Source organism: Stegodyphus dumicola, chromosome 10 (genome assembly GCF_044657685.1).
Source record: "Stegodyphus dumicola isolate Sdum_Otavi_A_Nest chromosome 10, ASM4465768v1".
Classification (NCBI taxonomy): domain Eukaryota; kingdom Metazoa; phylum Arthropoda; class Arachnida; order Araneae; family Eresidae; genus Stegodyphus; species Stegodyphus dumicola.
The window spans coordinates 164,880,326-164,896,610 of NC_140777.1; the positions used below are offsets into that span (position 1 = coordinate 164,880,326).

The window sequence follows — 16,285 nt, forward strand, 5'->3', positions numbered from 1 at the left end:
TGCTTGTTTATTAATGAATCATTTTATTTAAAAATGATCCGGAAACAGTACAAAATGATCTATTCATATGCCTTATTACGAAAAATGATGTAGACCTTAATATACATTTGCACGCTAAGAGATACATTTGCAAGTTTCTAAAGTATGGGAGAAACTGTGTGAATATTATAAGGACATGATTCTATCTACTTCCTAACTGAAGATTCTCACGATACCTATCTGTTCGTGACTGATACCTAGAAAGGCGTGTCAACACTGCTACGTAAGGTGCGGCATTCTGTGCTTTTCCGATCTTGGCGATACGAAAAACATAGCTAACTGTCATCAACATTCTTAACTCAGAAGAGAGAAGTTTTAACGGACAAGAAGGTAGGATCCAGATTATTCAAATTGTCGAAGAATGCAACCACACCTGGAGGCGTGCGACAATAATTATACGACTGTCCCTGAAAAGGAGCGACAAGTAACAAAGGGGGGAAGCTGCAGTATTCTTTAGTTGTATAGTAATTTGTCTAACCTGAAATACTGGTGGAGCCAGAAATATCTTTAATGGAAAGCGCCTGTGAAAAGACCAGACATCCTTCTTATAATTACTGTAATAATACCGAGAATTATCATTAACAAGAAATTGCTTTTAATAAGATATGCGGGGGATGGAAAATCGGCTAATTTATTATAAAAAAGGTAATAAGGATTTGTTATTTTCTTTGGCTAAATAAAAGTGTTTTGCCTATTATAGTTCTTCCCCCCTTGAGCGTGTAATTTGTTTTTGAATAATTTCTGTATTGATTTTAGAGAAAATAAACAGTTTCTAGAAAAATTGCATTCTTTTGATATTTCATTACATTGTAAACAATCAAATTTATCATGCAATAAAAGACAGAATATTTTTCGTAGTTTCTATTTAATAGACATTTATTAAAAAACAATATAAATGTTAATCGTGTTTTGATTTATTTTCTTTTCTTTGGAAATATTTAACTGACGTAAAATAACCTATCGAATTTTTTGGAAGCAATTATTCAGAGCTCTTTTATCAGTACGATTGCGACACCAACTGCAGTAATTTAAAAGTTTTCCCATTTTGTCCTTAAATATAGACTTGGTATCCTGGCAACAAATTTTAATTTGCAAATCCCGAATCGAAAATTGTATATTTTCGAAAAAAGGTCTAAGAAAAATTATCGAAAAAATAATGACAGCAAAAATTTCGATCTCGAGACTTTGGATAGTAGACCACCACATTAAAAATGAGCTTACTATTAAATTTTCAAAAAACTATAAAACGTTATAAAATTTATTAAAATTTTTTTACACCAGTTTACATAATACACGACGTTAGAAGCATTTGTTATTAATTATAAAAAAGCTGCATATCTTTTTAAAAATTAACAATTGGATACATTGCAAATTAGACGAATTTGAAATTTTATGAATTAGACACATTAAAAAGGCAAAACTTTGATTGAAATTCTCAAGAACTAAATTTATTGCTTTTAAATCCCTCAAATTGTTAATTACTAACACACTGCTTAAATTAAAAAAATTAATTAAACATTTCTGCTTTGCCGAATGGCAGCACTATGGAAACAAGCTGTGAGCGAGAGCGCGTGCGGCAGATAAATTATATATTTTTTGTGTCACACAATGGCGGTTCGTTACTGTTAAATCGTGCAGTTTGTTAATTGATAAGAGACTAATTAAATTTGAAAGATAATTTTAAAATATTATGCTTTGCCGAATGGCAGCACTGTCAGATTACGCTACACATGATTGGATTATTTAATTATGGCAAAGCACACGAGGGCTATCTGCCTAAAGGGAGGGATGCTTTTGTGGAGGACTTTCTAAGAGAAACTGGCTCGTATACACGTTACACTTGGGGAAAACCACGAAAACGCCCATGCAGCCAGCCCGTTCGCGGGATTCGAGCCTCAGACCGAACTACCAGTGTTCAGCGTCTTTACCGCTCGGCCGTTGGTGGGCCCCGCTACACATGAGAGTGTATGGAAGATATCCGCGTTTCGTGCAAGGATGAGTAATTGTCAATACAGTCGCCTTTAGATTCTTTCCGTTTTTCCCAACTGTCAGTTATTCCAGGAGACAATTTTATAGGTTTAGTGAAAGTAGCATACTTCTTTCGAGATGTGATAAACTAATTTTTCAGTAAGACTTATATTATAGGATCAGTGCTAATTTAACAGTGAGTTTTGGCAAATTTGAAACGGCCATTTGTAATAATTTTTTGCTTTTGCTGATAAGTAATCACTTTAGCTTTAAAACAGTGATCTAGGCACTTGAACTACTGCAAAATCATAAATTTCAGTTTTTTAATTGTTGAAGAAGAAAAAGTGCAAAACAATTTTTACCTATACAGAAAACTATAATTCGGTAAGTAAATATAAATGGAAGATAATTAACAATAAGTAAATTAATTTCTTCATAATATTAATTTTTATTTCTTCTCTCGTAAGAATGCCAAGCAAAAATTCTAGGATGTTTGCATATGGTTGACGGACTCGTATTTCTTTCAGTAATAACAAACAATTTTCTCCTCTTTGTGTATGTTCTTATTGAAACTGGGACGTCTCCGAGTCAATAATGCAACAGTAAGGAATATTAAAAAATAAAATATATTATTATGCGTCTTTTCTAAGTTCATTTTAAACAATAATGCTAATATTTTTTGCTTGAAAATAAATACTACTTTGTTTCACTCAAAGTTGGAGGTTCGTGATTTTAATCATAAACTCCCACTTCTCGACAATGCTCAGATAAATAATTTCAAAGTAATCCTTTAAAAGAACTTTATTATTTAAACTCGTAGTTAAAAACTAAACTTGTTGTACAAAGATTACAAGTAAATCGAATAATACATTACGTAGTTATGAGAAGAGAAAAATGTAAAACTTATTATTTCAAATTAATTCTGAAAATTTAACGTACTTTAAAGTTTTTCGAATTTAAAATTGTTTGTATATCACAGAATTTAAACTTATTATAAAATACTCAGAACCCTTGGAAATAAGATTGATACCTCTAATAAATAGTTTAACAGACTGAATGACAGCATTTCATGCAAGGATCTAATTAATACATTTATGCGCATCGCTGAAGTCATCAATAAAATATTTCGTGCAGCTGTAAAGAAGGAAAAAGAAAATGAGTATTTTAATTAAAAGGTGAAATTTATGCTTCATAAAGTGCGAGACAGACATAACGAAATAGATAGTCATACTGAAATTAAGCTATTCATCGAAACATATGAATGTCTGACTTAATATACGCAACACGTATTCCGGAAAGGTTTATCAAGAAACACGAGGACGAAGGAAAAAGAAAAAAAGAAGACATATGAAAACAAAAACATGAAAACAAACGCAATCATTGTTTACCTGAAGGAAATAAAAAGGACTTCTTTTTCTTTTGAAACAGAATTTCTGTATTAATTAAAATTTAAAAAAATACAATTAGGTAAATAAATATCATATGTCGAAAAACTCCGTTTGCTTATTGAGCCTCTCTGAGATTTTAACAACCTTATTTCATAATTTTTTATTATAAATGGTTAATTAACTGATATTTAGAGATACATTAATAATTATTTGATAAAATCGGTATAAAAAGAATAAAAATTTTAAAAAATATTTTCTAAAATATTGTTTAAGCAACATTTACTTACTTGCAGAATTTAAACAAAATTTAATTTTCAATCATATAATATTTTTATGAAAAAAAAAAAAAACAAAGAAGGATAATTTGGAATGCCATCTGATAATTAGAAGTTCACGTTTAGAAATTATCTTTCAAATGAGACACTCTTTAATTAAAGGTTTATGTTTCTAACAGCCAGAATTTTATCTGTTTGGGAAAAATAGTTATTTATAATTTATTGATGTTATTTGATTTTGAGTAATCAAGTTATGAGGCATTTCTCCCGCCTTCTTAGCATGCCTTCGTGGTGTAGCGGTCAGCATGCTCGATGTGAATTCGAGAGGTCCGTGGTTCGAGTCCCGGCGAGGGCATTGATCATTTTTCGTATCTTCTGCTTTCAAAAATACCTAATGTCTCTACAAAGTGTATGACAGCAGTATATAATCTAAGCCGAAGATATGAAAATTTTCAAAGTTCAAGGTAACTCCTTCTATAATTCCTTTAATTCTATAATGCCAAAATTATGCTGTAATAATTAGCTAGCATAACTATTATTAATGTATTCAAAATCAAGTTTTGTGAATGTTAACTGCAGCATTTTAAACTGCAAGAGAATAAGAAGAAACAAGACTGCACTGACTCGGCCACCTATCTAGGAACCTGAAATTCGATTTGCAGTGCTCTAGTAACCAAATTCGGTGACAATAATTCCGGTATTTCATTTGTGCCAATTTTCATGCATTGCCGCTCCATTAGGGAATATGTAGATTCCCCGCAGTTTGGAACAAGTTCTTCCAAGTGCAATCGTTGCCATTCCTCAGTGGGAAACATCAGCAACTTATCACTTTTTTCTTTCGTTTTGTTTCGGACTGCAATTATTAACACATCTTTTCTTATATAGTGATGGCTTCTGAAAAGAAATGATTGATAATTTCAAAAGAAGTGTACTCAGTTGTGGCGATGTGCTCTCTTCTTTGGTATTTCCTGTATGTCCAGGGTCTGAATGTTAAAGGAGGTGGAGTTACGATGCACTTCCGTGGCCATAAAGAACAGCTGAAGAAGCTAGTTAATTTTTTATCACAATTTAGCAGCTGATAAACACAAATTCGAGTTATTTAAAGCATGATGAGGCCAGACGGGAAAGCTGCAGACATTCTTGCGATAGTCTGTAGAACAAGCACTCAAATTGAAATCCTTGTGTGGGTGTTTGTTTGCACAAGAATGCTGCAGATTAGAGCTTTCAAGAGACAGATGCATCAACTTCTCATAATAGATGACCTGTATAAGAAGAATGTTTATATATCCAAAGTTAACATTAACCTGACCTGACCATCCAAAATACTAAACTTATAGAACCAGATTATAGTATACTACTAGCCAGTGTCAACAGCACTCGCGTATTTCGAACGCTTCAGGTATATTAAATTGACAAATGTGTTTTGCAATAAAATTCATGCTCTTAAATGTGTTATATATTTCTAGACTTCTCAAAACATTGGAAAATGAAAAAACAATGTACTTCCAGATATTTGAGTAGATTCAATTTTCGTCAACTGTTTTTAGACCGAAACTGACAGTTTTGATGAACACATATCCAATAAAATTTTCAAACAACGAACAAAAAATTAATCTTAACTTTGTTTGTTTGAAAATGCCTTTCTTCTTTTCTATGGACTTCATATTTAAATCGAATCAAATCTATTAAATCGTAGTAGCAGTACTAAATGACTACCATTCATATTTAAATTTGCTATACTTTAAAATACAATTACATTTCCTATCTGTTTTTAAATATTTTTGGTCCACATATTACATCTCATTGCTCTTTATGTCACAACATGGCAAGACATGATTTGAAGTACATAATGATGCTCACGTTACTTGAAGCTTCTTGGATTTATTTTCATGTATAAGTTCACTTATAATTAGAAATTTACTTACTGAACGATAAACTATTTAGCAATGGTGCAATCCCCATTCACCCCAAAACTGCATCAAATTCGAAAAGGGTTACTTGGTGCCTGTCAAGGCCGGCAGTTACGGTTTTAGCCAATATGACAGAACAGCCTAATACCAAAAAAGTTGACATTTTAAAAGATCTGAGACAGAAGGAAGGGTGTATCATAAAGCTTAGCTATGAAACCCTATCTTTACGTTTGACGGCGCTTAGGTGAAGGCCCTAGGCGGCCTCGATATCTCATATGCATATTAAATGTAAGAGTGAATTATTTGTTAAAAGTAACTTTATTCAAATCAGCGGTGCTATAACCATACCACCGAATATGCTCAAATTGATAATGACTATAAGTATAGCACGTTTCTATGTAATTAAGATTTTTAAGGAATGTCATCGTCAATGAAGTTGCAATTTCAGTGAATATAAGCGTGACATGCCATAACAACCGGGAGCTAAATTTCTGCAGACTTCAGAATTTCCATGTTAGGCCCTGCTTCGATAAAATTGCTAAATGCAAAGGAAATAGAACCACTGTAAATATTTCGAGATTAACACGGAATATTTCACATATTAATAAGAAATTGAAGCATTTGAAAATGGTTGTACAAGAATTTATTCTTCATGGCATGACAAAAATCAGTCTGTGTTCATATCATGTCTTGTTGTTGATCGCAAAAGCACGGAAAGATTAAGATCCTCGTTCAAGAAAGTTATTCGCAGTTCTGCTAAGGGAGATTAAAAGTATAGCACACGCTCTAATCATAAGCTTAGATATTTTTTCCACGTGAATAGGATGATGTATATGTGAATAGACATCGTAAAGATATGGATATTTAACGCCAATTTAGGGCAATGTGTGACAACAATAGACAAATGGAAATGATGTAACAATTTGGGAGGTATTTAAATGTTCTTCCGTACCCCATATACCTCTGCGGAGATTTCTGGCTAAGAGCTATGCAAATGCAAAATCACAGTTTTAGACTGCAGGTACGTTGCCCTAAAGGGCCGTAAAAAGATTCTTATACGCTTCAAAAATTAGTTGTCAAAGTATTTCTTAGATGTTTTAACACAAAACATTATCATTTCAACTCAAGTCAGTAGATACTTCATCGCACCGATGGAACAGTTTTATGCACGAAAGGTATGTTATTCCAAGGAAATGTGAAAAATACAAATTGCTCGATAAAAATTCGGAAAACATGATCATAGGTCTGTACTATCAGTGACTTGAAATATATGCAAGTATTATACTCTTTCACATATGTTAATTTTTACATATTCAACAGATTTCCTGTGGCAATACTCTGTGAATGTGTAATCAGATATATTACTACAGACACAAATATTGAAAAGCCTTCAGTTCTTAACAATGTGCTTCCAAATTCTCGACGAATTTTAATTAATAAATCAATGAAGTAAAGGTGCAATGGAAAGATACCAAAAAAACTTATTGCATATTCACTCAGTGTCTACAGACCGAATATGAAAAAGAAGCATTATATAATTTTTGCAAACAGTAAGAGATGTAGAATGTATCCGAGAAGGTCATATGGGGACAAAAGGAACCCTTGAAAAGCAATTTGTGATCCAGACAAGGTAGAGAAATCATGTTCTATATGATCATTTATATCATGTCACAAAAATGTCTTTGTTTCCTTTCTCCACAATGGTACACCTGGATGAATAGGTACCACAATGATACAGCTGCAACTATCTGTCATATAGTTGCAGCTGTATCATTGTGGTACCTATTCATCCAGGTTTATAACGTTTGAACGGTGCCTAATTTTAACCCAAATTGAGAATATAAACGCAGAAACTGCATCAGTTCAAGCTAGCACCATCAGCATCCATTAATAACTGAGGATGATTTAGAAAATATATTTGAAATGCATATCATCGCTCTATTTTTAATACTTCATTTAATCTTGCTTAGTCTAGATACAGTTCCTACAGTGAAAGAAACAGCTGTTAAAAACAGCTGTATCTTAAAAATGTGTTATTAGGAACTGACATTCCATTTTTTTTAAAAATTTCACTGTAAAATAAAACATCTATACTTTACATTTGTCCCGCTGTACAGCATGTACTGAACATTAGAGTAATGTTTTGATACACACATTTAGTAAATAAGTATGCCTCTACAAATAATATTTTTATGATAATTCAAGTAATAAACAGAATAAATAACAGTCTGTATATATTTGGGCATCATGGACTAAGACTATTTAAAAGCTTTTATCGATATACATTATATAAATAATATCATAAATATTTTATATACAGAGATTACCAACCTTTATTAATATTTTGTCATCACATGTTTATCGCATCGTTTCAAATGAAACACCGGTAACAGATTAATTGTACTGGTGTATAAATGTTCACAAATTTTAAACAAACTTTCTTGAAATATGTAGAATAAGAAAGTTTTCAAGCAAAATGGAATGTTTATAAATTTGTTTTTTAGTCATAACCAAGAACAAAAGATTGCAATAATCGTTATTTAATTCAAATATTTTTTTTATTAAATTATAACAGATATATAATGAAATACGTATATTTTAAAATTTTTGGAGTAGGAAGACATATCCTCTATATCAAGTACTACTTGTTATGGGGATAACTGACCCCTTTTTGAAAAGATTAACCTTTTCAGTTCATTGAAATACAGCAGACAACGCTTAAGATCGCTGTTAATGTTATCATTCCGATACTGTTATCGAATTGCCGATTTCCCACTCGTTTGATTACGAAAACGATAGAAAATACATCAATTGTTGTGATCAAGCAGTTCGGTTAATGTCATCAAAATGTTATAGATTAGATTTTTCAAACCTAAGCACATTTTCCAAATAAGGCCAAAATGAATTTAAAAAATTGCCAAAGGATTGAAAATGTCTAAAAAAGTAAGGAATTAAGTCAACACACTTTCTGGTTTTTATTTTAGTAAACTATTTAAAATTAGGCAAAAAGGCAAAATTTTATTCTGGCGCAGATCTTCAACAGCTCTATTAATTTCGACAGAAATCAGACACAGATCTTCTTTCTTCTTCGCGAAGAAAAAGATGATAAAATATATCTGCCAGGGCTTTCTGAAACAAATCCAGGCACAACATGCAATAAACTTTCTGAAAAGCTTTTTAAAGATGAAATCGGTTAATTCCCTATAAATACTGATATAAGGTATGTCCTCGGAGTATTAAGATTAGGGATACAACGTCGATCATAGAATTTCCAGTAACATTAGAGACACAGTTCATAAATATACTTTTGGGCAGCAATTGCAGACATTTTAATAATAACGACTTTTTCTTTTTCGTGGTTATAATGCTGCCAAAATTACTATTAATATGTTTCTACTTTAGTTTATGTTAAATTAATTAAATTTCATTGTTATGATAATGGATATTTTTTCACAATGTCTAATGTCATCACTCGGTTAATATTAACAAAATAGCCTTGGACAAACGTTATCACTTTAAGCGGCGCCTACTCATAATTTATTTATTCCTGATTTAAAAAGAAATATATTCTCTGAGGAAGAAACACACCAATTGACCAATGTCGTTATTATTAATAAATTTGTTAAAAATTACCTAAAAACGTTACTTGCAGCCGAGGAAAACTTCAGAAATTGTGAAAAAAATGTCATTTCTCAGCCTTCCGTACAGTTTCTCCTTCAAAATATTTTATGAAGTATGTCATTTGTTTTGCCAAATAAAGCACCGATAATGGATTATACTAGGAGATCAATTATGCATGGAAGCTTGCATGAAATAATACAGGCGTAAGTATTTATGTAAAACAAAAGTGAAAAAAATATTTATTTCATCATTCATAATTATTAAAAAATATTTATTATATAAAGGATAAATATAATATCATATCATTTTTATTCTTATAAAAGGAATAATAGTGCTGAATAAAATCAAACAGAAGGGTATTTGAAAACACTGTAAAGAATAAACTTAGATTGATCACTCCAATGTTTTACTGATTTACGTTAGAGTCCGGCAATCAGTGTTACAATGGTTAGGCTGTGAATTACAAATAGCTATGAAATTATAAATACGACTAGATATCTGGCGTCTTTTTAAAAGAAGTGGGAAACAAAGGTAAGGAAAAAGAACAATGAAATTTTGTTTTAAACAGAGTTCGTTTTCAAGGCAAAATGATCTGAGGATAATGCAAAGCGGAGTTTGCTGTAGTCAACTGATCGATAGCTGCAATTTTTAGTGGAAAACTAAACACTTCATAAATGGAAGCAGTTAAAGCAAAAATTTCTCTTCTTCAGGTAACGTAATGAACAGTCAAAACAATTAATACAGATATTCATACAAAATATCAATTTTCATGAAGAATGGATATTTTCTCGAAAGTCTTCATAAATTATCTCTGTAGAAATGTATTAGAAATGCATAAAGACATTTGCAAAGTCAGTTAAAAATTTTTTTTAATTTATAAGATATTATTCCCGCCTTCTTAGCGAGCCTTCGTGGTGTAGTGGTCACCGCGTAACTGAGAGGTCCGCGGTTCGATTTCCGGCGAAGACGTTGCATATTTTTCATCTTTCCTGCTTCCAAAATACCTAATGTCTCTACAAATAATTTAAAGCATTTTTATGGTTAGCTAAAAATTTAATTTAGTTAAAAGTTATTTAAAATTCGTATGCCAACACGAAATAATCCTTAATTTTTTCTATAAAAGTATTACGCTTTCTTTAGTATATTTTAACTATTAAGGTCCGCCAAACTATAATCGATATTATTTCGGTCTTTTATTTTTGTCAAATCTAGAGTTAATCATTGTTTAATCGTTTAAGAAAATTTATTCTCATTCAAGCCCATGTTTGGAATTATTTCGATCATAGTTACAGAGAATACGAAGAAGACAGATATAAGATTTCTTTTTAACTCTCATAGAATCAGTTAAGTTCAGTTAAGTAAACCGGCAATTTTCATAATTAAGGGATTAAAGCCATTAGAAATTTAATTAAAAAAACTAGCTGTAATGAACAACGAGTAAATCGTTATCAAAAACTTTAATTCATGATACCGTTTTACCTTCATGCATCGAATCAGCGCAACGATATTCAATTCTTCTTCATCATTCATAAGTTCAAAGCTTTCACATGGAACACACTGACCTAGTTCAGCATGGATTCAAATTCAGCGACAAGAGCTCAATAATATTCTTATAAATATCATTGTGTTTTTGAAGAAAACAAAAGAATTTCTCTTATTATTAGTCAAATTTCGCATTGGCATTAAACTCCTTCCCGTCTCGGTAACAAGCTTATCATGAATTCCACAGAAGAAAAACAAAAATAATAATGTTGCCTTATGTAGGTCCTAGAAAAGTCGTCAAAAACAGGACATGGGATTTAGGAATCGACCTTATTGTTGCGTTGTTAGAATAATTCCCTAGCAAAATGATCGCGGCACACGATTTACAGCATTGTTCGAAGTATTTGCTGTCACGAGCAAGATACGTTTCTTTCGCCAGCGCCCAAGCCTTTCTTCTCAATACAACGCCACCAAGGTCAATTGGTCATTGCTCTCCCATGCCTCTCTCATCATCGATCTTTTATTATAACGGTATTTGTTACTTCTTGTTTCGCGCTGACTGACGCGGTGGGTGTGCCATAGGTGGCGACAGATCGCCCAACTTATTTCTTGCCACCACTTTAAAAGCTTTTATTATTTTCTTTCATTTTTTGCCTGGAGAGAGGCGAATTGTTTAGCCACTGACGACCGGTCAAGTGCAACTGCTTCGACGAAACGTTGACGAAGATTTACTTATATTTTTTCGCCGCTTAACTTCTACTAACTTAAGTCAAGTAGCATTATCGTGGTATGAATATTTAATGCTCCAAGCGTTGCTATGAATGAAAAGATGCACCTCACAATCCAAAGTCAAGAGCCTGGTAGGTTGATATCCACGTCGGAAGAGAATTCAGCCATCAAACTGAATTATACTAATATAGTAGACCAAAGTATTTCACGAACGTTTTGACGTTTCGACAGTCAAGTGCATTAGTGAAAAAAAAAAAGATCATTATAAATATCATACCTTGTGAAAGCATACTGATATGTGTGATTTATGGAAATTTTGAAGTGACATTCTTTGAGAAACATGAAATACATATACTAATTCAGAAGTCAAACAACAAACATCAGCATTATATTTTCAAAATTACGCTGATTTTTGTTATCTGACTTCTGAATTAGTATTTGTTCGGCGTGTTATTGTGTCTTAATGAAATACATATGTTTAGATGAATTTATAATAGTCAAAAGCAATAATTTTCTGCCAAGCACTTTTATAAAAAACATCAGAAATCAAGTTATATGTAAATAGGTTTCCTCATTTTTCTTCGCCAACAGTTTTTGAATCCCATTCAGAAATTAATGAACTGACTTTTACCTACAAAAATGCATCTAAAACTCTTCCGTTCTTCCAGCAGGTGGTACAACATAGCTTAAACTACTTTGACATAACGATCAAACATTTAATAATTTCTTGAATTGATATGGCTTCCCAAAGACGAGAAGGGGTCCTATGGTTATGTGTGTAATATTTTTTTCGTATTTTTGTTTTTAATGGCAACCATATCTGTCACGGTATTTGAGAAAAATTAGTTCAGGGCAGGATTCTGTGGGTCGCGGGATCTGCTGCAGCGGGTCGCCAAAATGTTTAGCAGTTTTGATATTTCTTTAACTTATTATAATAATTTTGCAGTTATCAAATATTTTTACACAATGTATCTGAAAATAAATAAAGATAAGACAATACAGACAAAGAAATAAACGAAAACTTTTCGACGCATTAATTTTTATAATAGAAACGTTCATTTTCCTTGCTTTGCACGTGACGCTGTCATTTCGTCTGTTACTTTTTGAAAATTTTCACATTGTTCTATGTATTAAAATTAGAAATTAAAGTTTATGACCTAAAACTAACGCGTGTGTCCGATTTGCTCAACACTTAAGGAGTCCCACAAAATTTTTGTAAATATTATGGGGTCCCGGGGGGTCGCGAAAATATCTCAGTGATAAAAAGGGGTCGCGGCTGAAAAAAGTTTAAGAAACCCTTGTTCAGGGCATCCGTGCCCCTCCCGGGAATGTCTTACCCTTTTACAATTAACTGTAGAGCTTTTGAATGCATGCTTTAGTTTCTGCCATTATATAATTAAGAATCTGTATTTATGTATGTGTGTATGCTTGTATCTTCTTCGTATTGTGGAAGACAGCGACACACACAACCATTAGATTTTGAGCACACATTGTCCTCCTCCCGAATATCTGCACCTCGAAGCCAGCCTGAATTTTGAATTTCGATTTTTTTATATTTACTTTTTATGTTGCGAAATTAGAAACTTTTGATTACGTTACTATTTTAACGTTTGATTTGCAAATTTAGCGGTATAAATGCCTTGCGTTGCAATTCGGCAAAAGCGGAAAAGTATTTATGTTTCATATTTTAGCAGAAAACTCACAAGATAAAAGAACTGTGTTGCCACTCGGCAAAACGTAAGATATTTATCTTTCAAATTTAATAAAAGAACTCAGAGATTTAAATGAAATGTGATGCCACTTTTCAAAGTAAAGTATTTTTATTTTCCAGGTGGCAGTTTTTCCATGTCTTTTTGGTGAAGTGTAAGTTATTTAATTTTTATTTCAAATATATTCTGTTATTAATTAACAAACTAAGCGATTTTAAAGCAATAAACGCAGATTATGAATTATTAGCTGCACTATTATTAGCAGCAATATTATGAATTATTAGCTGGACCCGTGAAACTACATTAACTGGATTCATTAAAATTATCAAATATTTTTTTTAGTTCAAAGAGGCTTTGCGCCTGAAGGACTATGGTTTTCGTTTTGCGATTTTGTGTTGGTTCACTCTGAATGTCTGTTTCACCTTTCAAACTGTTGCCACCAAATATTATCGCCCTGTATTATTTTTGAAGAAATTAAATAATGAAGAATCTGCATAAATATTTGTATGTTTATGACATTGTGATAAAACAACGGTACCTAGAGCCATCCAGGTTTGGATAACGTAATTCTACTGCGAATATGGGCATCTGAAAGCCCAAATTTGAAATTTTGAATTTGTTTTGTTATCGGTTTCATATTTCATAAAACTTTAACGAATTTTTGATTAACAAACTCAAGGGTTTCAAAGCGAGCCATGGCAACGTTGTACAGGAAAAACATTTTTAGCCCCAGCGCGTGAGACTGTGTATCGGAAATTCTAAAGATATACTCAATTTAAAAGTATTTGGCGATATTGCTCTTGAACTGAATTTCATGCTTTAAGTGTGAAGAACATGATATTTAATAAATAGAGGCAACACACAAAATGTTAAAAAAACGCCCCTTTGGACTTAATTTAAAATCTGAAACCTTTCAATTTTTTTTTATGACTAAGATGGCTGCTAAGCAGATAAAGATGGAAAAAATCGGTTTGATGAAATATTCTAGCAGCATTATTGCTAGTACGCATTTACAGAGCGGAAATAAGTTAGTTAACTATATAAAGCATTTATAATTTCTATCACAAGTAAAAATAATGGGAAAGTAAGCTGACCTGACCTTCGCTAAGTCATACGATACGAATTGCTCAGTTTTTCAGTCTGTAAATTACATATTCAAAATGTCCATTATGAGTAATGTAAATACAAGCTTCTACTCAGAAAGCAATTCTCATGAAAGAACTTTATCTTAATTCAAATAATCTGATCTGATTAAAACGATCTAACCAATTTCTAACAGCTTTGATGTTCTCAGGTTTAGGCACTTCCCTCTTTTCCGCGTGGCAAGCTGAGAAGGAAAAGAGTTAATTTACGAGCCAGTAAAGAGTTTATAAATGATTTATGGCTCAGTATAAAATATCAGATATGAAACCTTATTTTCAACTCTTTTTGCCCGATCACAGGCAATGAAATTGCGAATGACTGTAACCCTACCTATCAGGAAACTTAAAGTAAATCTCTTTACTTTAAAAGGGACTACTGCATTTAACACCTCGAAATGAGCTTCACGTCAGCGACCTAACGATGTTTTGTTCTTGTAACAAACTAAAGGAAAAGATAATAAAAAAAGAGATAAATAGGATTACTGCTGCGTATTATCTCGTTCTTTGGCAGTAACAGTGGCGTAAGTCTTTTGAGGATAGTTCCTTCTGTAACAACCATTATTCATAACTTTTAGGATATTGTGTTTCTATTAAATGGAGACTGAGGTGATCAATTTTAGCTGGGAAGGCTTGAACCGAGGTGGAGCACCACGGATTTATGAGGCCATTCATGCTACTTTCCTTCTGTGATTACATGCATGTAGAATTTCAACTGACATATTGAAAACTATTATGTAAATTTCCGATTTCACACTTTTTTATGTGAAGAGAATAAATTATAAATGCCAAGTTTCTTTATTGGTGAGGAAGTAGTTGCAGAAAAAAAAAAAAAAAAAAAGAGAGGACAGGTGGGAATTCAGTAAATACCGTATTCCCCCCCTTTTCGAAACTAATTTTTATCGTCCGAAAACCGAGAGGGGAAAATTTTAAGCGTCGTTTAATTTCCAAGGAACTTGGTTACAATGGCAGCTGTAAAGTAGTCATGGATAAACTACTGGTAACTATCACAATATTATTTCTTTAGAATAAACCTACGTTCCAATAGAAATATCTAGTAATATTAACATTATAATATCTAAGGCATACTAAGCCGATATCTTGCAGGAATTGAGCCAGACACGTTACGCTCTGTGTGACGTGTATACGGCTCATTTGTCTTGTAAACCCGCAAGGGCACCTCACATAAATGAATCTTGACCGCAGTTCCCAAGAGGGATATCGGAAGAAGGAAGGAGAAGGGGAGATAACATTGACCAGGATTTCGAGAGATCGAACGTAGTAGATAACTCTAGTGTGAGCTGAAACGTAAATAATAGAAGTAAGGTGAAATCACATGTTTGGAAAATTTCTGAAGTGTGAGAACAATGGATGAAACGTTAATAGAAAAATGCAAGTACAAACTGAATACCCTGAATAAAGATGAAAATAAGTAAAGGCATGCAATTTACCAATAAATTTTCCGAAATATCAAGATATACGTAGTTTTCGAAACATCAAGGTGCGAAAATATCTGACATCTAACAAATATTATAAATAATAATAGTATTATAAATTTTTAGGAACTTAAACAACAAAAAGGCACCAAGATTACAATACAATTAATAAGATTATTTATTAAAATTAGACACTTCGCTACACCTAGCAAATGTGCAATTTTTTTTCTTTTCGTTCTGAAAGGAAGCCGTACATTAATCATTTACATCACAACATTGAGCTATTTTAACCGAAAAATCTAATATTTTGAACCAAATGAACTGGAATGAACTTGTATCCGAATCTGAGTAACAATAATACTACATAATAATCCGGAATTACGTTTTTCTAAGGACACTAACAAGTTACAGATTTAAGTGCATCCCATTGAAAAGCTATTATTTTCTTCTTAAGATACGAGGGAAAAGAGAGCTTATCTGAAGGAATAGTATATTTTTACAGCAATGTTTCTGGTTTTTTCCTAAAAAATTATTTTTATTGGATTTGTAAAGCTGCTTTCAAAAATCGCTGAAACGATCAATTTAACCT

At 32.2% G+C, this 16,285-nt stretch overlaps 2 protein-coding genes and 1 non-coding gene across 4 annotated transcripts in view; 2 read left to right on the forward strand and 1 right to left on the reverse strand.

The window, feature by feature from the left end:
• The window catches only part of LOC118188089 (uncharacterized), a 282,828-nt gene that overhangs the window by 103,193 nt on the left and 163,350 nt on the right, over positions 1–16,285 (forward strand). Inside the window, exon 2 of the mRNA XM_035358441.2 lies at positions 13,244–13,275. Coding sequence (XP_035214332.1) covers positions 13,244–13,275 — 32 coding nt within the window. The remainder of the gene's footprint in view (positions 1–13,243; positions 13,276–16,285) is intronic.
• The window catches only part of LOC118188086 (uncharacterized), a 250,801-nt gene that overhangs the window by 71,585 nt on the left and 162,931 nt on the right, over positions 1–16,285 (reverse strand). The window lies entirely within an intron of this gene.
• On the forward strand, positions 3,953–4,025 carry TRNAS-UGA (transfer RNA serine (anticodon UGA)). The gene has a single exon. It is a non-coding gene; the product is annotated as a tRNA-Ser (tRNA).